General features: G+C 41.5%; 1 protein-coding gene across 13 annotated transcripts in view; it reads right to left on the bottom strand.

Moving 5' to 3' along the window:
- Positions 1–42: 42 nt before the first annotated feature.
- Positions 43–19548, bottom strand: part of LOC107993399 (calmodulin-binding transcription activator 2) — a 40002-nt gene continuing 20496 nt past the window's right edge. For 6 of the 13 annotated variants that reach the window (XM_062083700.1, XM_062083708.1, XM_062083701.1 and 3 more), the window contains 12 exons: positions 19247–19338; positions 12067–12255; positions 11583–11981; positions 10739–11497; positions 10285–10620; positions 9950–10197; positions 9677–9876; positions 9334–9441; positions 8117–8274; positions 7486–7982; positions 6671–6826; positions 43–5734 (listed from right to left, as the gene is read on the bottom strand). In XM_062083700.1, the coding sequence (XP_061939684.1) occupies positions 5596–5734; positions 6671–6826; positions 7486–7982; positions 8117–8274; positions 9334–9441; positions 9677–9876; positions 9950–10197; positions 10285–10620; positions 10739–11497; positions 11583–11981; positions 12067–12255; positions 19247–19338 (3281 nt within the window). In that variant the 3' untranslated portion in view covers positions 43–5595. Of the gene's footprint in view, positions 5735–6491; positions 6517–6670; positions 6827–7485; positions 7983–8116; positions 8275–9333; positions 9442–9676; positions 9877–9949; positions 10198–10284; positions 10621–10738; positions 11498–11582; positions 11982–12066; positions 12256–19246; positions 19339–19548 lie in introns of all 13 variants that reach the window. The other 7 variants (XM_062083702.1, XM_062083712.1, XM_062083705.1 and 4 more) reach the window with 5 other exon arrangements.

Below are 19548 nucleotides of genomic sequence, written 5' to 3'. Positions count from 1 at the left end.
AGAATAGACAAATAAGCGGGGGTAAGTCAAAAGGTAAGTGAGTCAATAAATATATAATTTATTAAATGCAATGATGAAATGGTGTAACAATAGGGGGTGGGCGAACAGGCGATCGTAGGATCGCCATAAGGGCGGACAAGAGGTAATACGCTGCCCCGCCCAACACCTCCGGATCGGAAATATAGATAAAATATTTTCGTTATTATTTACAATATTAGTCGAACGTTAGTCAATAAATAATAAACAGTGGCGTAATCCTTTATTTAATATAATTTAATAATAATGTAATATTACGTTTGCGATAATAAAAATATTACAAGAGATGGAGCCATTTACCATTATTCGTTTCCACTAAAAGTAGCACGAACTTGTTTAAATTTATTGCAGCCATCGTTCCAAAATTCACGCGATCAGATGGATTCCCTTGGAACCACGGATTGACCACGTGTCGACAATCGATCATCGTTCATGTTACGTCTTGCCCAATGACAAGGAAATATGTATGTATATATATATATATATGCGTGTGTGTATATATATATATATATATATATATGTATATATGTATCCAAGAAAATCAGCTTCGTGAATTTTCGAACGTGAATTCAAACGTCGGCTGGATGTAGATGTCGAAACAGCTGTCGAAACCATCAACCTTCCGGGATAGTTGCTCTTCGCGAAATCGAATGGGATATAACAAATAATTAATCGGCGTTACGCTTCCTCGATATCGTGTAGAAAAACCGCATGGACGGCAAGGGCCGTCGGGACGCCACGCCGTCGGATTATCACAACGAAAGTACGCGACATGCTTGGACGTTATTATCGAGTAAAATACAGAGGATTGATCACCTCGATAAGACTAGAAATATGTTTATGTAACGCACGGGCCAGGCAGGCAGCAAGCAGGTACAAAGTGACCGTCTTAATCAAGGAACAGTGAGTAGAACATGAGCTAGGCACCGATATCCGATCGTTTCGACCTTTTCGACATCGTGATACAAACGTTCTACAGGATGACCCGTGATACACCAACATGACATCAAGATCGAAGCTCGTCGTATCTCGTCGTAAAAAACGCGTGGACATGCAAAATTCTTTTTTTTCTTTTGTACAATTTTTTCCCCCTTTTTTCTCCTTTTTTTCTCTTATGAAATCAATCTCGCAAGTGCTTCTCCGTCCTTTCTTTCTTTCTTTTTTTTTCTTTTTTTTCTTTTTTTCTTTTTTTCGACCGATAGAATGAAGAAACACGTAGTATATGATGCCGATAGTATTTTCAGCTCGTTTGAAAGAAAGAAAATGTATTTCTGTATGTATTTCTTCGAGGACAGATAACGAATTCCTATATGCAATTTGAAATGCCAATTTTCGTGTGTGAACAGTCGTGCTGGTTTATAACGAGGCATCTTACACGCGTATATATCTCGTGCGATTTTCTGGAGACTGGACAATTGGAAATATTCGAATCTATAGCGCGAATCAATCATTCCCAATTAGAAGAGAAGTTTTCTTTTAATAGTCTTCTATACCTACTGATTCGTCTCTGCATCTAGAAAGTTTAGTTTGAAAAGTGGCATGACATATTTTCTCATTTGTATCGAGTTTAATTAAGTAGTAATAAAGTTATAATTAATTATTTATAATTAATTAAAGTGGCAGCAGTTAGGCCATGCGGCTCCTATCATCTAGTCGTCTTTGACTCTTGGCTTTCTTACGTAGATTTAAAAATTTTTTTACTTATTAAACTTTTATATTTTGAGAATAATTTTTATTAAGTGACTTTTAAAGTTTATGTATCCTCGAAGCGCCTACCCTAGCGATGTCTTTTAATTAATATTATTTTTTAGCATTTTCTCATTTTTTTATTTTTAATCCCGCCATGTTCTCCATACCTCGATAATCTTGATGTACGTGGTAATTTAAGTGGCGATTCTAAGAATAATAACGGGGAACTTCTGAAATATTTTGTCCGCGGCGTCGCCTTTTCCATCATGGGAACTTTTCTTAATCACGACCGAAAAATACTGTGTGCAAATTTCATTTTATTAAACTTTTCCTTTAATCACTCCTGTTTCGATATTTCTTTTCTTCTTTTTTTTTTTTTTTTTTTCTCTTTGGTTCTCGAAAATATCGGAAAAGCGACGTAACCGCTGCATTCGAAGATCGGGCCACTGTCTCGGAAACTCGGAAGAAAAAAAAAAAAAAGAAGAAAACCCATTTATCTCGGCGTGTGTACAAAGTTCTAATTTTTCTCTCCTCTTTTATTTTCGCTTCTCGAAAAAAAATAACATTATTAACATTAATGGTAAAATTCGAAAATTGATTGCCACGCACGAAAGTTGTACAAGCCCGACAGACTAAAAAATATTCCTAAAGTGAGATTTCCTTTTCGCCATCGGCCTCGCTCCCCCTTTTTTTTTTCTTTTTAATCATTTTTTTTTTTTGTTTTCTTTTAGTAATGTATACTATACTCGCTAGCCCTCGTTTAATATTTTCTTAAATATGTAATAAGCAAAAATATGAATATAATAATAGTTTTGTGTATATAATAATAATTATTATTTTACTCGTCTCATTTTAAGTATCGATAGGATCGTGATTAATTAATTAATTAATTAATTAACAATGATTAAAAGAGTGTAAGAATTTGTTATTCTCTTTCTTCCTCTTCTTCCATTCGCACCCTTCCCGGTCTTATCGTCTCTTTTTTTTTCTTTTTTTTTTTGTTTTGTTTTTCATTATCAACTAATAATTCTTTAAGCTTAATGGCATGAAAATGCTCGTTGGAATTGACTCGTGTGTACAGTTTTATCATAATTCATTTCTTTTCTCTCTTTCTCCCATTCGCGCTCCGCACAATAATTATCTCGCTACAAAAACCTCATAGTTTGTCTTAAACACCGGAGGATCAACACAGGATTCTTATTAATTTTTTTTTCTTTTTTTTTTACTTTTTATCTTTAATATATATATATATATATATATTATATTATTACATATACATACATATATATATATATATATATCGAAGACAAGGATCAATCGGTCCTTCTATCAACAGATTCTCCCGACAGATCTGACGGCGTTAATCTCAAAACTGATCATACCGGATTTATCTGTCTGTCTGTCTGTTTTTTTCGTCTCGGCGTCTCGTGTGTCCCCAGTGGACGTCGAGACGTTCGATTTTTTTATTTTTTTGCGTAACTTTTTTTTTTTCTTTAGTATTTTCCGCGGAAATACTTTCTTGGATCACCATTAATTTATCACAATAGATTTTTGTCTTCTTAAATGAATTTGAACGCGGGTACCACGGCTGTGCCCCCGTGCGCATATATTCCGCCTCGCTACACCTTAATTTACCTCTATTTTTTTTTCCCCCACTTTTTTTTTTTATCTAAAGAACCTTTAAAAAAATCCCCTACTGGAGAGAGAAACGGTAGGTAGTTTTGTAACAATGTAATCGACTATCTTATCCTAATATAATTCTACAAAGTTGATTATACTGTGACTTTAAGCACAGCCCGTGGATGAAGTGCCCCCCCGTTTAAATAGAGAAAGGGCTCTTGATTTTTTTATGGTTTTTTTTTTTTTTTTTTTAAGTTGCTTTTACTTCTTACTTTTTTGTTTAAACTCTCTCTAGTTCTCACATTTTCTTTTTTTTTTTTTTTTCGTTTTATTTCTCTAGCAGCTCACACGCTCACTCGTCCATGCTCTCTCTCTCTCTCTCTCTCTCTCTCTCTCTCTCTCTCTCTCTCTCTCTCTCTCTCTCTTCCTCAGATCTCAAATACACCAGATACTTCAGCGAAAATAAGATGTCTTTCTCGTTCATCGACCTGAATCGTATCTTCTTATTTTTAAAGCAACAAAGAAATTGTATCGTGCAAAGAAGAGATCAATGCTGCCACCTAATTTCGATTATGCAGTATCGTAAATATCTTCTGAACGTTCACGTATATTCAATGGATATTGCACCGTATTATCAATCAAACATTCGCATCATGCTCGATCGTAAAGAGAAAAAAAAAAAAAAAGAAAAAAAAAGAAAGAAAAGAAAAAAGAAAAGAAGAAAGAAGAGAAAAGAAGAGAAAAGAAAAAAAAGAAATGAAAAAAATGACACGAGATTCGAATCTCTTTTGATTCAAAAATTCGATTTCGCGAATAAAGCTATATATATATAGTGAGAAATAAATAAGGAAAAGCGTTCGATACGACAGCTACAAATAAAATAAAAGACTGGCGTGTCGAATTTCGATCGCTTTTTTTTAAACATTAAATACTTAATATTAATAAAAGTTAAAAAAAAAAAAAAGCAAGCAAATAGAACGTCTTTAAGTTCTCGTTTAAAATAACGCGCGATATAAATATTTAATATATTCTTTTTCATCTCTCTCACTCCGAGATTAATATGGGAAAACGTAAAATAGTACACGCAAGTATTTTTATGTCTGTATGTGTGTACGTGTATATGTATGTATACGTGTGAATCATACAAAAAAAAAAGAAAAGAATAAGAAAGAAAAATTCTCCCTTAACGACGTTTCTACAAGTTTTTAACAATACTGTTCTTCCATCGTCGTTGTCTACGTCGAGTCTTGTATCGTTTACGTAAATCGTACTTAGTTAAGGTAAAAAGAAAAAAAAAAAAAAGAAAAAGGAAATGAACAACACCGCGTACAACTTAGTATTATCGCGTGGAACACTTCGACGCGTTGGACACGCGACAACGCGAACAAACGGACTTGAAGAAAGTTCAATCGTTCAAATTCCAATTTGATTTGCAAAGGATGAAAAAAAGGAAAGGAAAAAGGAAAAGTATTTATACAATGTGTCAAAAATCAATGCAAATATCGTCGTTCTTCAAAGAAAAAAAAAAGGATTTGGGCAACACAGAAAAGATAGCTTCTTTTTGTACTTGTTAATCGTGAAAAATAATTGTCGGATAATTGGATGCCACATTGAGCGGCAATTCTACGAACATGAATTCGACTGAATTTAAATGAATGATTCGAAATCAATGAGTGCATTATATATTATGCTTGAATCGCCTTGCAACACGTATATACATATATATATGTATACATATATGTATATGTATATACGAACGTGTCAGAGAGACCATGATAGACCACCTACCTCTGATACCACTTAGCGTCATGTCGACCGAGGAAAGAAATGCAGGAAATGGATATATTAAACGGCAGCTTCGGAATAAATTGTGAAGTGAAACGAAAAGGTAGATCGGGATGACGACACGAATCCCTCGTCTGAACCGTGGGTCAAAGAGATGGTGGAGAGATTTTCGTTTAAGATCGAAAGGCAGGTACGTGATCAGGGATGTAAGAGAGTAAAGCGTGTCCGTGTCGGTTGTTGATCGTCAAAGGATTTCTTGGACTTCGTGTAATATTCCTTGGAACCCTTTTCTTTTTTTTCTTTTTTTTTTCTTTCTTTCCTTTCCGCGAACCTCGACGATATTCGGCCTCGACGGCAACTTGGCCCGTAACTTGGCGACCACTAGTTAAAATTGGGTGGCTAGGCTCTATTACTTTGTGTCCGACGTATCATCACCATTTTGTGTGCCGTTCGATCGACAGTCGATTAAGTGACCTCTGGGTTGGCGGCTACTAGGCTGGCCCCTGGGCTAGATGAGGGCGAGCTTTGGGGGGCAGCAACCGCCCGTAAAATGCCCGCTGGCGGCCTCCCGTTCCCGTTTGCGGCGGCCCTGGCGTTCTGCAGCCTAATTCGAGAAATGCATTCGTTCATGTAGATCGAATTAACCTCGCTAAACTACTGCGAATGTGCATACATGACACTGAATGATCAAGCACTCTGAGGAACACGTCAACTACGAAACAAACGAGCGCATCTAACTCGGTGAAACTGCAATTAACACTTTGCTCGATCGTATTGAAGTACTTTGCAAAGTTATCGCGAAAAATTAATTAACTGTGTCTGTATCCCTCTCGAATACAAGTGTAATTATCAATTATTGAATCGCGTTTCACGATTTCGTTTTGTTCGTTTTGGGGAAAGTACTTCAATTCTTTTTTTCTTTTTTTTTTCTTTCTTTCTTTTTTTTTCTTTTTTTTTTTTATTGAACTGCTCTACTACAGGGGAAGGAGGGAGGAGGGAGGGAGGAAGAGAGAGCAAAGTGATAATTGAAGATAATATCTTCTCGTCTCTATGAGAAGCTCCGTAAATGATGGACCGTTGCATGGACTGGTTACTTCCGTTAAAAAACACGATTAAGACATATAAAACAGAAAACACAAAGCACCGGTTACATTCCGTATAATAAACACAGAAGCTAATCAATATAATTCGTATCGTCGGAAACAATAGATTATTCGTTATTCGGAGGGGGTCGTGAAACAGGGTGCACTGATCGTCCTGGTGAAAGCAAAAGAGCGAGTATCCTTTTAAAAGAGATACAGGAGCGATAAACGAGCAGTGTTTGCCGCGCGACAATCGCCCTACTTGTTTTCGTTACTTACCGGTCGTGAATCGTCCCACGACAAGCTGCATTAGTACACACAGAAGAGGGAGACTTTAGAACTTTAGATGTCTTTCGTACGATAAGCCTTTCGTGTGCTAACAAGAAGTCTACATAACTAATAATGCGTGCACATCGTTGCAACAGGAAATGCAATTATGTGCACCGACGGATACTAACTTGATTTTCGATTGCCGCATAAACTGTTGAATCTTCCTTGCAGCTTGATGAGCAGCCTGCTGATGAACCGCTTGCTGCCTCGAGCTGGCCGAGCCAGGACGCGAGCGATAATTCCTGTAGTTACTTTGTATCACCAGAGCAGCTTTCGTAGCTTGTCTGTGAAATGGTAGAGAGAGAGAGGGAAAAAAAAAAAAAAAAGAAAAATATACCAACGTGAAATAAGAAGTTGCAAAGATACGCTCTGGGGATGCGCTATGTATATATATATATTATGGAAAAGAAGCAGAGGGGAGGGTAAGCTTTCATCTCAAACAAAAGTCGTATTAATTTAATGCCAGGTTAATTTTGTATTCGGAACACCGCGGCGGAGGTAAGGAACTTGCTCAAGTTTTCGAATTATTTACGATGCCAATTAAAAGTTCACCCCCCTCGGTATACCCCCTGAGAGATGGATAGATAGAACGAACTTTGGTGAAATCCGTCCGATTTAACTGGATCGTTAAATTGGTCCCTCCTTCCCCCACGATGGTACCACGCGTACTTCGTGTCCTCCCTCTTTATTAATTGCCGTTTATTAAAACTAACGGTTCCAACTCGCGAAACAACAACTTGAGGATATAACGATTCGTGGCGAACCGAAGATCTCGAGCGGCGTACGCTCCATCGTTATATTATTATTATTATTTTCAATCTGAAGCGTCCCACGCTAAAACGAGGAAACATGAACCGGTCGGTTGGTGTCCAGATAAATCGAGAAGATAAAACGAAGAGCAAATAATACACGGCCGCGGGGTGTTAAGCTAAAAACAGATTACCTAAAATAAGCGTACTGTTTATGTCGACGATAATATTGTTGGATGAGTACAGCAGCGTGTCTCTCCGCTTCCTCCTGCCTCTGTCGCCCCTTGTAATTTCTGTAGGCTTTCTGGATCATTCTAGCGGCGTGATAAAGCTCTCTTTGCTCCCGATCGGACAGAGTTAGCCTGCTCAGATCCGCTTCGTTCCCATCACCGTTTCCGTTACCTCCACCTGTCACAGTCCCGCAAATCCCAGATCCAATCACGTTACCGAACTTTCGATCTCCACCGGTCGAATAATACTGGCCGTTATGGCCGTTATTGCCGTCAAGCTGCAACTGCAGCTGCAAGAATTCGCAGAAGTCGGCCGTCGTAGGCGGTGGAGATGGCGAGTCCGGTGTGAGGCAGCTGCTAGATGGACTCGAAGGACTAGCATCTGCGTCAGCATCCGAGACTGATGCCGCTCCTCCACTGCACTCACGATACGAGTCGAACAATTCTCCAGAATCGAGCGGCTATAAGAATTACCATCATATCACGCGATAAAATGAATTTACCTCATCGATGTGTGAGTTTACGAAAAATATACGTGAAAACATTTGATTTGATCGTAATCGTAAGAGACAATAGAATAGGATAAAACGCTTACCATTTGTTCCATCAAAGCATCCTCCAGAGATGACAAGGGCGGTGCCGGGGGAGGTGGCGAGGAAGAAGACGGAGAATCACCTTCCGCTCTCTTGATCCTTTCCGGTAGCGCTGCTATAATTTGCTCAGCCAATGTCAGCACCCTCGCGTCTTCTTCCCCTATAAAAAGGAATCACCACCCTAGCCAAACTCGAAAAACGTGTTACAGGACCGCCGAAATCACATTGATCACAACATCGAGGATTTTTTTGTTTGCTCTTTTTTTTTTTTTAAGCCGTGAACGTATTTTTATACGATGAACCAAATCAGATGTTAATAAGACATGTGACACCAAAAATTGCGGATTATTTCGTTTGTATATTGCTGAGATTTTCTACACGATACGAATCGAACGTCTTCAAACAGGTAAATCAGATGGCGAGTGTAGACATTTTTCTCAGGCTTTGTTGAATGTTCTGCTCTACGGGTCTTACGCAGCCCGTGGTATAGTGTGTGTTTTTTTTTGCGGATCTAGTCAGCTGTACAGATCACGTGTTCTCGTGTAAATTTGTCTCGTAGCTTCCAAATTTTATTTTATTTTATTTTATATATGTGGATATATATATATATATATTTTTTTTTTGTCACGGATATCCGCTTTAAAACTTGTCGGCATAACCCAGACGAGATTGTCTCTCGAGGAATTGGTCGACAGCCGATAATAGACGGCTAAGAAAGTTTTTAGACGTTACACAGCAATCATCCAACACCAGCAGTTACGAAGGCCAAGCAACACCAATACTGCTTTAAGCTGCAAGAGTTCAGAGGAGTTAGAGGACAGTGAGCCTGGACCATGTCCGGTCGTCTCGTACGCATAGACAGAGAGACAAAAAAAAAAGAACACTATGTGTGTACGTGTGTGTATGTATAATGTGTGAACAGAAGAGATAGAGAGAGACAAAGAGAGAGAGAAAGAAAGAGAGAGAGAAAGAGAGAGAGAGAGAGAAAAAGAAAGAGAGTAAAGGGACGCAGTTTTAGCTAGGAATACTACGGATCACAGCCCGCGCAGTACTTGTTTATCTAGGCCGATGAATCTATAAGTGTAGTAGTTAGAAACAGACAGAGTTACGAATATATATATATATATGTATATATATATAATATATATACATATATATATTTACAGATAGACAGGCAGACAGACAGACAAATAGAAGGGGAAACGAGGAAGGTACGGACCTACAGTCTCCTGAGGGGTCGGAGCGCTTTCCATTCCCTGCTCGCTGAGGGCTAATGACGAGTCATCCTCTTGCAACAATTCCATGTTGTCCAGCAGCGGCGAGCCACCTGTGTTTTTCGATAAACCCCTTAATGCTACGTTTCCTGATTAATTTTACGCTCGCATGACCTTGTACTCTAAATCTTACAGGAGGAGGGGGAGGGAGGGAGGGAGGTAGGGAGGGAGGAGATTTTTATGCCGCGGGTAATTTATTAGGAGAAGGAACTGTGATTTACGTGTTGGACGTGAATGTATGTGCGTGTATATACGGAAGAGGGCAGTATAATAGCAAACGAGACTAACACAACGCCAGATCGAGACCGCTGTCTTGAGATGGCCTCCTAGGGCTAGGGCTGGCAGGTCGCAAGAAAAGCCTCTCGTCTTGTCTTCTCGCTTCGAGTCGATTCAATTCTTCAGCGATCGCCGTGTGACCGTTCTCCGCCGCTAACTCGGTCGCGGTTCTGTTCTGACAATCCCTCACGCGAAGCGCCATTGCGTTCCATCTGTGCAAACGGACGTTCCCCAATGCTGTGTTGCAAAAAAAATGGACGAAAAAATCGAGAAAGCGATACGAACCTGTACAGAATTCTGGCAGTATCCGCGTGCCCTGCCGCGCAAGCCCAAGCGAGCGGCGTAAGACCGGCGCTATCTTGCCTCAGAGCATCGACCTCGGCATCTAACACGCTACTAGGATTTTCCGCTCTCCAGTGAAGGAGCGCACAAGCTAACCTGGAGTAGCCCAATCCTGCGGCCAAATGTAAGAGAGTAGGGCCGCCGGATTGTAACGGTTCCGCTCCGGCTCGCCACGGACGGACAACAGCATCCTGAAGCAGATGGATCATCGAATTCATACGGATCGAAGAGAAAAGAAAACACGGGGAAGAGTCGCGAAACTGGACGAGCTTACTCACTTGACAATACGCCACTAGTCGCTCTTCCAGATGCGCTGCGGGAGACGGGGGACCCGGCCCCTGCAAACGTGACTCAACATCCGCCAAACGATCCAAGAGAGCTCGTTCCGGGCTTGGCTCGGTTGTCGGTGCTCGACGATATTCGAAGGCAACGCTATCGGAAACGACGAAGCCGTCACACGCCACCTGAAGAGACGCTATCCCCGGAGCATGAGCTGGACAACGACACCGCAACACTCCTGGTTGTACCAAACACGCTTCGACCGGTTCGGCGTCGAACAACACCGAATAAGATTGGGAATTGCTCCCGCCGGTCCAAGGGCCAGCGACCAATACCTGCAAACGAACAATTAAATTTCACTAATTGCTAATCTTCCTTATGATCCCTCCATTTTAAACTTGGATCACGCTACTACCATCCCCTCCTACCGATCATTACGAGCGTCCGACTCACCTTTACACCACCTTCGGTATAACTCCACTCCGGGCTGTACTCCGCGATATGGACGGTTGTTCCAGGATGACATCCCACGTCGTTATCGGACCCTCCCCTCTCCTCGGCCTTAGTCTGCTCAGCCTCGAAATCGTGAAGTTCCGGCAAATCACCGAACACGTCGAACGCGTCCAAATTGACGAGGACGTCGTCCGACGAATCGATGAAATCCATTGGATTGATCATACTGTTGTCCGCCGGGGAGGGGGACGGGGATGGTGGTACCATGTTCGCTGATAACGTTCGCTGAATGTCCTCTTGACTCAGGTCCAAAGTCTCGGCGAAATCGGTGACCTCGGGGCCGGCGCCACCGATCGGCAACGATTGCACCGTGCTACGATCCATACTCTCCTGGGCTTCTATTTCCTGCTGGGTCTGTTGCTCCCTGTCCACGCTCGTCTGCTGTACAATTTGTTGCTCCGGGACCTGTTGCATTTCCACTTGTTGACTTTGTTGTTGTTGCTGCTGTTGCTGCTGCTGCTGCTGTTGTTGCTGCTGCTGCTGCTGCTGTTGTTGTTGCTGCTGCTGCTGCTGTTGTTGCTGATGGTGATACGGTTGGCTGTTGAGTATCAGAAGACCGCCACCACCTTGAATCTGTTGCAAACTTAAAACTAAAGGAGCCGGTTGTTGGCTTTGAGTCGTGTGGGAATGTCTTGAGTATACGCGAGGAGCCGGTGAGGCTGATGTCGACGATTGCTGACCACCGGTAGTCGAAGAAACCTGATCACCGAGACGAGGATTAAAGATAAGGCGTATTATTATTATATAAGGCGCCAAAGATGAAAGATCCGATCAAGCAACGTACCTGATTGTCCGGCGTTAGTCTCCTAGGTGCAAGCTGGGTGCTGGTGGTAGAGGAAGTGGAAGATGCTCTCTGTCTGTCCAACAGTTGAGAAACTATCATGTCGACGGGATGATTCGAGTGTTGAGTAAGGTGAGGATTGTTCGGATCGTCGTCTCCACCGAGGAACATAGGTCTAAGCTGAGAGGCCAGCTCGTCACGCGTCCACTCCTTCTTGTCTGGCGGCAGTGCGAGACACGGTGGCAGCGCCGCTAGCTTTGCATCACCGTCCGGGTAAGGAACGTTTAGGTAGTGAACGAGGACGACGTCTGGATTCTGTAGTAGCCAATAACATCGCCGATGAAACGTCGGAAGGATCGCCGAGTGCACGTAACAGCCGTAGATGCACTCGACCCCCTGCACCTGTACAGCCGGACCGAACAAACACGCTCTGTAGACACTCCTCGACCTTCCTGCTCTTTCATTTCCCATGAAAATGAAAAACTACCTTCAGTTTCATGTGATCCTCTCGTGTAGTTTTACCATCTTTCCGTTTCTTCCAGCAATAACCGTCCCGCCGGTAACGGACTTTCTTTCTCGAGTACAGTAACATCGAACCACTTCGAGGTCGTACCTTCACCTCCCGACTTTGCCATTCCGCGTGTCTTTGGAAACTGATCAAGATGGCAGCAATCTCCTGGTAACAAGATCAAACCATTCGATTTAGAGAAAAAAAAAAAAAGAAGAAAAGAAAAAGAAAAAGAATTCACTTCTCATCCTCTATTTAATTCATTTTATCTCTAACACGATGCACACAAGGATAGATTTCTAACTAGTATGCAGTTTCAAAGTGCAATTGGAAACTTCTCGAGATGACGAAGATAAGACAAGCTCGGCAGAAGTAGGATATGCGAATTCAAGGGAACATATAGACGGCTATTCGTCGCTCAGCCTTGCTGACATCTGCTCCTTCTGAGGATTTTGCTTACTGTTGCAAATCTTACCGATACATCTTTCAATCTTCCTTCGATTCTCGTCCTCGCGAATAACCGATAAAACAAGACTGATAAAACAAGACGAGTTGGGAAAAATTTTCAGCGCATCAGCCCGAGACACTCGGCCAATCCTTTCCATCCAAATGTCGTTCTTTGAACAAATCTTTTATTCCAATCAATGAAAGGGGGAAAGTTCTCGAGCTTTTATTAAAGTTTAAATCGTTTTCTATCCTAGTTACACACTCGTAGATACGAAAAGTAATGCGCGCGTTTCTTTCTTTCATGTTTATCACTAATAATAGCAACTCGGTTATTATACCGGCTCTTTATTGATTTCCCCGTACAGAGAGCTATATATATATAATACGAATCTTGCGAAAAACGAAAACGCATGATAGATAGATGGAAAAAGTAAGAACGAAAAAAGAGAACTCGAACGCGAGTTAAAGAAAATGTAATCGGTGAACAGATTTCGCGGTTAGTTAATCACGATACATCGTTCTCCACCTCTCGTACGAACGTATGTAAATACTCTACAAGTTGACACGCAATCACGATGGAAAGGAAACTGTTACCAGACGCGTACAAGACGGGGAGAGAGAGAGAGAGAGAGAGAGAGAGAGAGAGAGAGAGAGAGAGAGAGAGAGAGAGAGAGAAAAGGGGCACGAGGATTAGAAAGAATTCGATTTTGTATAAACGTTCGAGGAACGGGCCGAGATGATTATCCGCAATTTCCTTCCGTTGACGATGGAATGAAAAAAGCGGCAACCTCTCGGGGTAAAAAGAAAAAAAAAGAAAAAAAATTGAACGGCGTAAGGTGAAATAAGTACACGTGGCGATCAGAAAATGCACGACACGCGATCTCACGTGGTGCAATGCAAATCGAAATCCCCAAACTGCAGCTGATTCCAGTCTAACCGTGGAAACGTGGCCGGCAATAAAATTCTCTCGGTGTTGATATAATAAAGTTCAGTCGGGGAGACGCTTCGCGTGTCGCCTTCGACTCGCGATCAATCCGATTACCACCACCACCACCACCACCACCACTACCACTACTACTACACAACGAGTTCTCGCGTTAAAGATCACCCCGTGAGATTCTGCAAATGTTCTCCACGTGTGTGTATATATATATATATATATTTGAGGATTGGTGGAATAATCGAAGCTACACGACCGCAATGATCGAGGAATCCCGCGATACGTTTTGCACCGATGGTTACCTCTTGATTGAGGTTGCTCGGTTGCCAAGCTCAACCCACAAATCGTACATTTCGAATTAGGTATGTCAAGATTGCCCTCGTGGCGCGGTTCCATCGAGAGGACACGATTCTATTCTATACCGAGAGGGAGCATGCGAGGGAGACGACGGATCCGTGTGCTCGTTAACGTTCAAGTCGAATTACGTAATAAAATTATAGCGAGGAAAGCCGCCGTGGAAAAAGTGTAATCTGGAAAAAAGAAAAAGGTAGACGCGATAATTACCGAGAGAACCTTTGTCTCGTTAAGTTAGAAAAGGGGTAATTGGTGGGGAGGGGGTGGAGGAAGGAAAAAAAAAAGAAAGGGGAGAGGAAAAAAAGAGGAGCAAAGTATGGTTCAGAGTGCTTAATATCTTTTGCACCCGTTCCCGTGGGTGGGCCTTCGAGTTTCCAAAGGTTCTCCAGTGAACGTGGCCTGGATATAAATATTCTTAACGAGGGATGGACGAGAAAGAACGGGTAGGGAGTAACTGGAGTGGAGAGGGTGGAGAGGGGAAAACGGAATAAGAGGGCGGCGTAGAGCAACCATTAGGCAAGCCAAGCGTCGACAGTAGAAGAAGGTAGATAAAGCTTGCTATGTTGCATTGATTTACCGGTGGTTAATTGATCATTTGCATTCCGTCGGGAATATATTTATATTCCGGCCATCCGTATAGAAAGTGAGAGAAGGAGAACTCGCAACACCGATTTTCGCCGCGAGTTCACACGGAATTTCCCATCCCTGTATTGCCTATAATTACTCACGGCCTGCTGATCAATCGCAGGAAAGGTCAAGTGGGATCAAGAGGGGGGTTGGATGCATCGTATGATCGATGCTCGTTTTTCATTTCACTCGATTCGAATCCGAGTCCCTTTCCAATCTATTTTCGCGATAACGCGTTACGTAAGAGACGGGAGCAACAAGATTACACGCGTCATATTCATCCAGCATAATTAATAATAACTCGAGTTATCTTATTTTTATCGATTTACGGAATCAAAGCTCTCCCTGCGAAATCTTCTTCACGCGAGGGCGCCCACGTAAATTGATTTTCTATGCGTTTACCATATTTTGCAACGTGCCAGACGTGAAATGGGTCAGGCAACGTGGAGAGAATAGTTTAACTTGAAAGACGGCGTCTGACAGTGCATATCGTTATGTTGCGTGCAAGGTCGGCTACCATGCAACGCCAGTCAGATTCGCAAAAATTTTTACCCGTGATACTCCCTGTAATTGCGTACGTAATAATATTCAAACTCTCCGTTCTTTTTCCTTTTCTTTTCTTTTCTTTTCTTTTTTTTTCTTCTTTTTTTCCTCCCTTTGCCCCCTCAAATTACGCGTCTAAATTCTGTTTCGTAACGAATCCACATAAGCAAAGGCGAAGAAGGTCAGTCGGCGTTACTCTTTGAACCGAGACCGATCTATAGATCTTTCAAGATACGATGAAAGAGCCCATAGATTGCTGTATTCGGTTTAGCGGATACGTAAACGAGACGCCTTCTGTCCCACGTGTTACCGGAAAGGATGTATTCTCCTTGATTTACGAATGCAAAAGGACCGATAAATCGACCCTCCTTCCGACACCCGAAACGAAGATGCAACGTCCTTCCAATGCTTTCTTCGTATTTTACGAATACGTATCCGAAGCAATTTTATCGCCGATTGATAATCGATAGGGGGAAGATAAACTGTGAAACTAGGGTACAGGCAGAAACAGAAACTTTCGCGTTCCGTTCGTGGAACGATGCGCACCCGGTGACACATTCGTCGTCGGCAAACAGTGGAATCTAACTTGTGCAACTTGACAGACAACTTTTCGTCGCGAGTACATAAATATTTCGCAAGTTTTTCGTACGTAAAAAGCCACTTTATGAAGAGATAAACATCACTTCGGAATGGCTTGCAAGTTCGAAGTCGCTGTCAGTGGTATATGTCGGTATTTGCTCAGACAAGGGGAAGCGACGAGAGCACGCGACGTAAAAACGTCAACATCGAGCCGAAAACTTTCGTTCAACGATATCAAAACATGCTTGCAAGTTTTTTTTCCTTTTTTTTTTTTTTTTTAAGAAATATAAACGACAGTTTTAATAATCGGTGACAATTAAACACAGATTCTTGAAGAGAAATCTTCTTAGAGAGAAACCGTAAATATTAAGTGAAATTTTAAGAATTAATTATCGTTGAAGAATCGTGATTTCTAAATTTAAAAAGCTTGGAGAAATGTAATTTCGATAAGTGATAAAATCGTGCTCTTGGATATTGGATTTTCTTGAAACCACGAAATGCGTTTGATTCAAAATGCAAAAGGTTTGAAGTGAAATCCATCTGAGAAATTGCAATCGATGCGACCCACATACACTGGTTGCTTCCTCCTGGTTGCGGGGAAAAAATTAACCAATTTCAATGAGCATTTCGAGTGAAAAGTAAACTCGATAGCAATAATGATCGAAGATCAATCGATAGAAATAATTTTTCATAATTGAGACGGAGGCATTGGAAATCGGCAAACGAACGGAGTCAGAAATAAGCAAATATTGACCGTACAATAATAATAGTCTTATTTGCCGAAATCAATTTCGGTGTTACATCCAAATAGAATTTTGCTGGAAAAACGGTGGAATCGGAAATTGCATTACTGACAGTGCAAACTAACGTTTAATTGCGTCGACTGTCATTGTATGCCCAGGTAAACTGTAGCTATTCAATGCATTTATACTGCGCTGCAATCGGAAATCAATAAGCAAACAGAAACATTGTTTTCGGATCGATTTCCGCTTACAGATAGGTCGTGCGGTTTCGCATGCTCATCAATTAAATGAAACGTTATCGCACAAATTTGACGAAGGAGCCTGTATCGACCGATAAAATTAAAAAAAAAGTCCAATTTAATATTTCAAAATGTCACGGTTTCTTTATACGAGCCACGCCAATAAGATAATAAAAGAAAGTTCAATTTAATCACGTAGAAAATCACACGCTTAAACGGAACAATCGGTGACATCCCGATTTAAAGATAAAATTTATAGAGATCCACGTACTATTATTACGTATTTTCAAATTATTTGGCCCACTATGGAGAAGTTACCAGTTAATAAATCAACGTGATTAAGCCTCATTACCGATGCTAAAAGTGCAAAACAAACGATATGCTTTTCCTAGTGTACGTGGTAAAAATTATTACTATAATTTCACTAGCTGAATATATTCACCGTTGTGTCTCGTTACAAATGGGATTCGATCAGGCAACGGTGGTAAAGGGAGGAAGAATCACGACAGAGATGTTGGGAAGTTATCAAGCATCGATTCGCGATGAGAAAGGAAAAACAGGAATACGAAAAAGGAACGGAGGCGTTGTTGGGAGGGAATAATCGATAAAGCAACCTGAGGCTACACACGTCCTTTTTTCCCTTCTTTTTCCTTTTTTCTTTTGTTTCTTCTTCTTCTTCTTCTTCTTCTGGGCAATAAATTTTAGCTTCGTATAATCGAGGCTATTAAAAAAGTTAATAGGAAAAGTTTGGACGGAAGAATTCCAGCACCGGGAACGAAATTGATTCGGTTCGGTACAGAACAGAGAACGAACATCGAGCTACTTTGTGCCCGTTTGAAGTTTAGACTTGATTGCGACCTGTCTCCAATAACAACTTAGAATTTGGCAACGAGTCAATAAAAATTCAGTCCCGGCAGCAACCGGTCTGAACAATGGACTCTTTGCTACGTCAATCGAATAAACCGAATTTCCATTCCCAAAGTTAGAGTTGACCCGTCGGTTAGTTAAACCCTGCCGAGATAGGGCGCAATCAAAAGTATACCGAAAGTTTACCGCACCCCATTTATCTCGCCGAGGAATATTTTATTCCCGGGATTTTCACGTGTTCACGTGAAAGATGGGACAATTCAAAAAGTCGGATGACGACGTGCTCGTATACGACGTGCTGTCACAGGAGAGAAATGGCGTGGAAGGAAGAGCGGTACCGTGTCGAGAGAAGTTAAGGGAGGGGGAGGGAACAAGGGGAAAGAAAGCAGGCAAGAAAACAAGATCACGGCGAGGGATGCCCTCGCTGCAAAGGATTTCGACTGCATACACGAGGTTTTAAACTTTTTCGCGGTACAAAAAGTTGCTCCGTTAACTTCCTAAGAACTTCATCCTATGAATAGTTTCGCGAGCATGAATCCCTAATGCGCCGGCCTTTCATCCGTTCCGCGGTTCATCGAGGTAAGTGAAAAAAAAAAAAAAAAAGGAACAAGAAGAAGAAGAAGAAGAAGAAAATAAAGGGAAGAAAAATGAATTGACGTGATATTAATAGGAATACTCTGTTCGAAGTTGTAAGAAGCGGATAATAGAGGTTTCATTCATATTTATGATACCGATAATTCCACGTCAAAATTACGTCGAAATTTAGACGATGAGCGATGCAGCGCTCGAGATGACCTGATTAGCAATGCATATTACACAGCGATAGATAAACGAAACAAGAGGCAACTTGAATAAGTTCAACGTGGATCCTCGACGATCGGAGTTAAAGTATAGCAGTAAGTTTGAAGAAAAGCGAATCTAACTTTTGATCCAGGGACGGGATTGGAAACCTCCCCCTGATTCACGAGATTAATCTTAGCAGAGAGGACATAAAAAGAGGATAATTTTGGAATAATCGATACCCCTTACTTTCTTTCTTTTTTTTTCCCCCCCCGTTTTCCTTTTTTTCGACGATGTTTAAAAGATAGGTCTGTGAAAGAGGGTAGGAAAAATGAAAAACCACAAAAGGAAAGGGGGAGGGGGAGGGAGGAAAAAACGGATGAAAAGAGAGTTATCATCGACAAAGGATAGGAACGGGGCAAGCATAGGCTCGCAATTCGGTTCGACTCGACGGAACTGAAAACTCAACTCAACTCGGCTCGGCTGAGCTCTCTAGCTGGCTCCAGCTATTGATCGGGGGCCGACCGGGGTCAGAGTAGCAGTGGACTACATCGGTACACCTACGAGTGCAGGGTGCTCCACGTGTTGGTATGTGCACTCCTGCACACCGATGCGAGCTTGCACACGGACGGACAGCATCTATCCTCTCTAACCACCGACGCTACGTACGAGCCACCAACGGCGTTGCGACGTCGCTATTTACTTTCCAGTTGCCTACTGAAATGCCGTGTAAATGTATATCCAGTTGGTGCTGCTAGGAAACTGTATGCTCTTTTGTTGGAATTCGACCGAGACATTACTTTTTCTAACCTGCTTTCCTTTCTTTTTTTTTTCTCTTTTTTTTTTTCTTTTTCCTTTTTTTCACTCGCGTACCCGTTTCCCATTTGAATTTTTCTACGCTCGTGTACGATCTTTTCGCTCTCTCTTTCTCTCTCTCTCTCTCTCTCTCTCCCTTCTCTCAATCGAGAGAAGTTGAAGTAGTAGACAGAATTAGTTTTATAGAATTTCCAGTTAAAAATAATCATCGTTTTCAAACTCACCTCGTTGGTGTTCCATCGGTGCCTCTGAGTTGGAAAATGTTCAGCTCGTGGCAAGGTCTCCAAATTCTCCGGAAGTTTTATCGGATCTCCATCTAAACGGGGAGGAAAGAAAAAAAGAATTCGATGAAAATCTGGTCTCGACGATTGGAACGTTTTTCTTTCTTTTCTTTTTTTCTTTTTTTTTTCGCGTAAAATACGAGTTTCGAAATTCAAAGAAATTTAATATCCTAATGGCCAAATCAATTACATCATTCGTTCGGTTAACCCTTTCAATCGTTGATCTGATTATCGTGCGAGTACTA

The sequence above is a fragment of the Apis cerana genome, linkage group LG13 (assembly GCF_029169275.1).
Source record: "Apis cerana isolate GH-2021 linkage group LG13, AcerK_1.0, whole genome shotgun sequence".
Classification (NCBI taxonomy): Eukaryota; Metazoa; Arthropoda; class Insecta; order Hymenoptera; family Apidae; genus Apis; species Apis cerana.
Note: the sequence above shows the minus strand (reverse complement) of the source record. Positions and strands in the feature narration are given on the sequence as shown.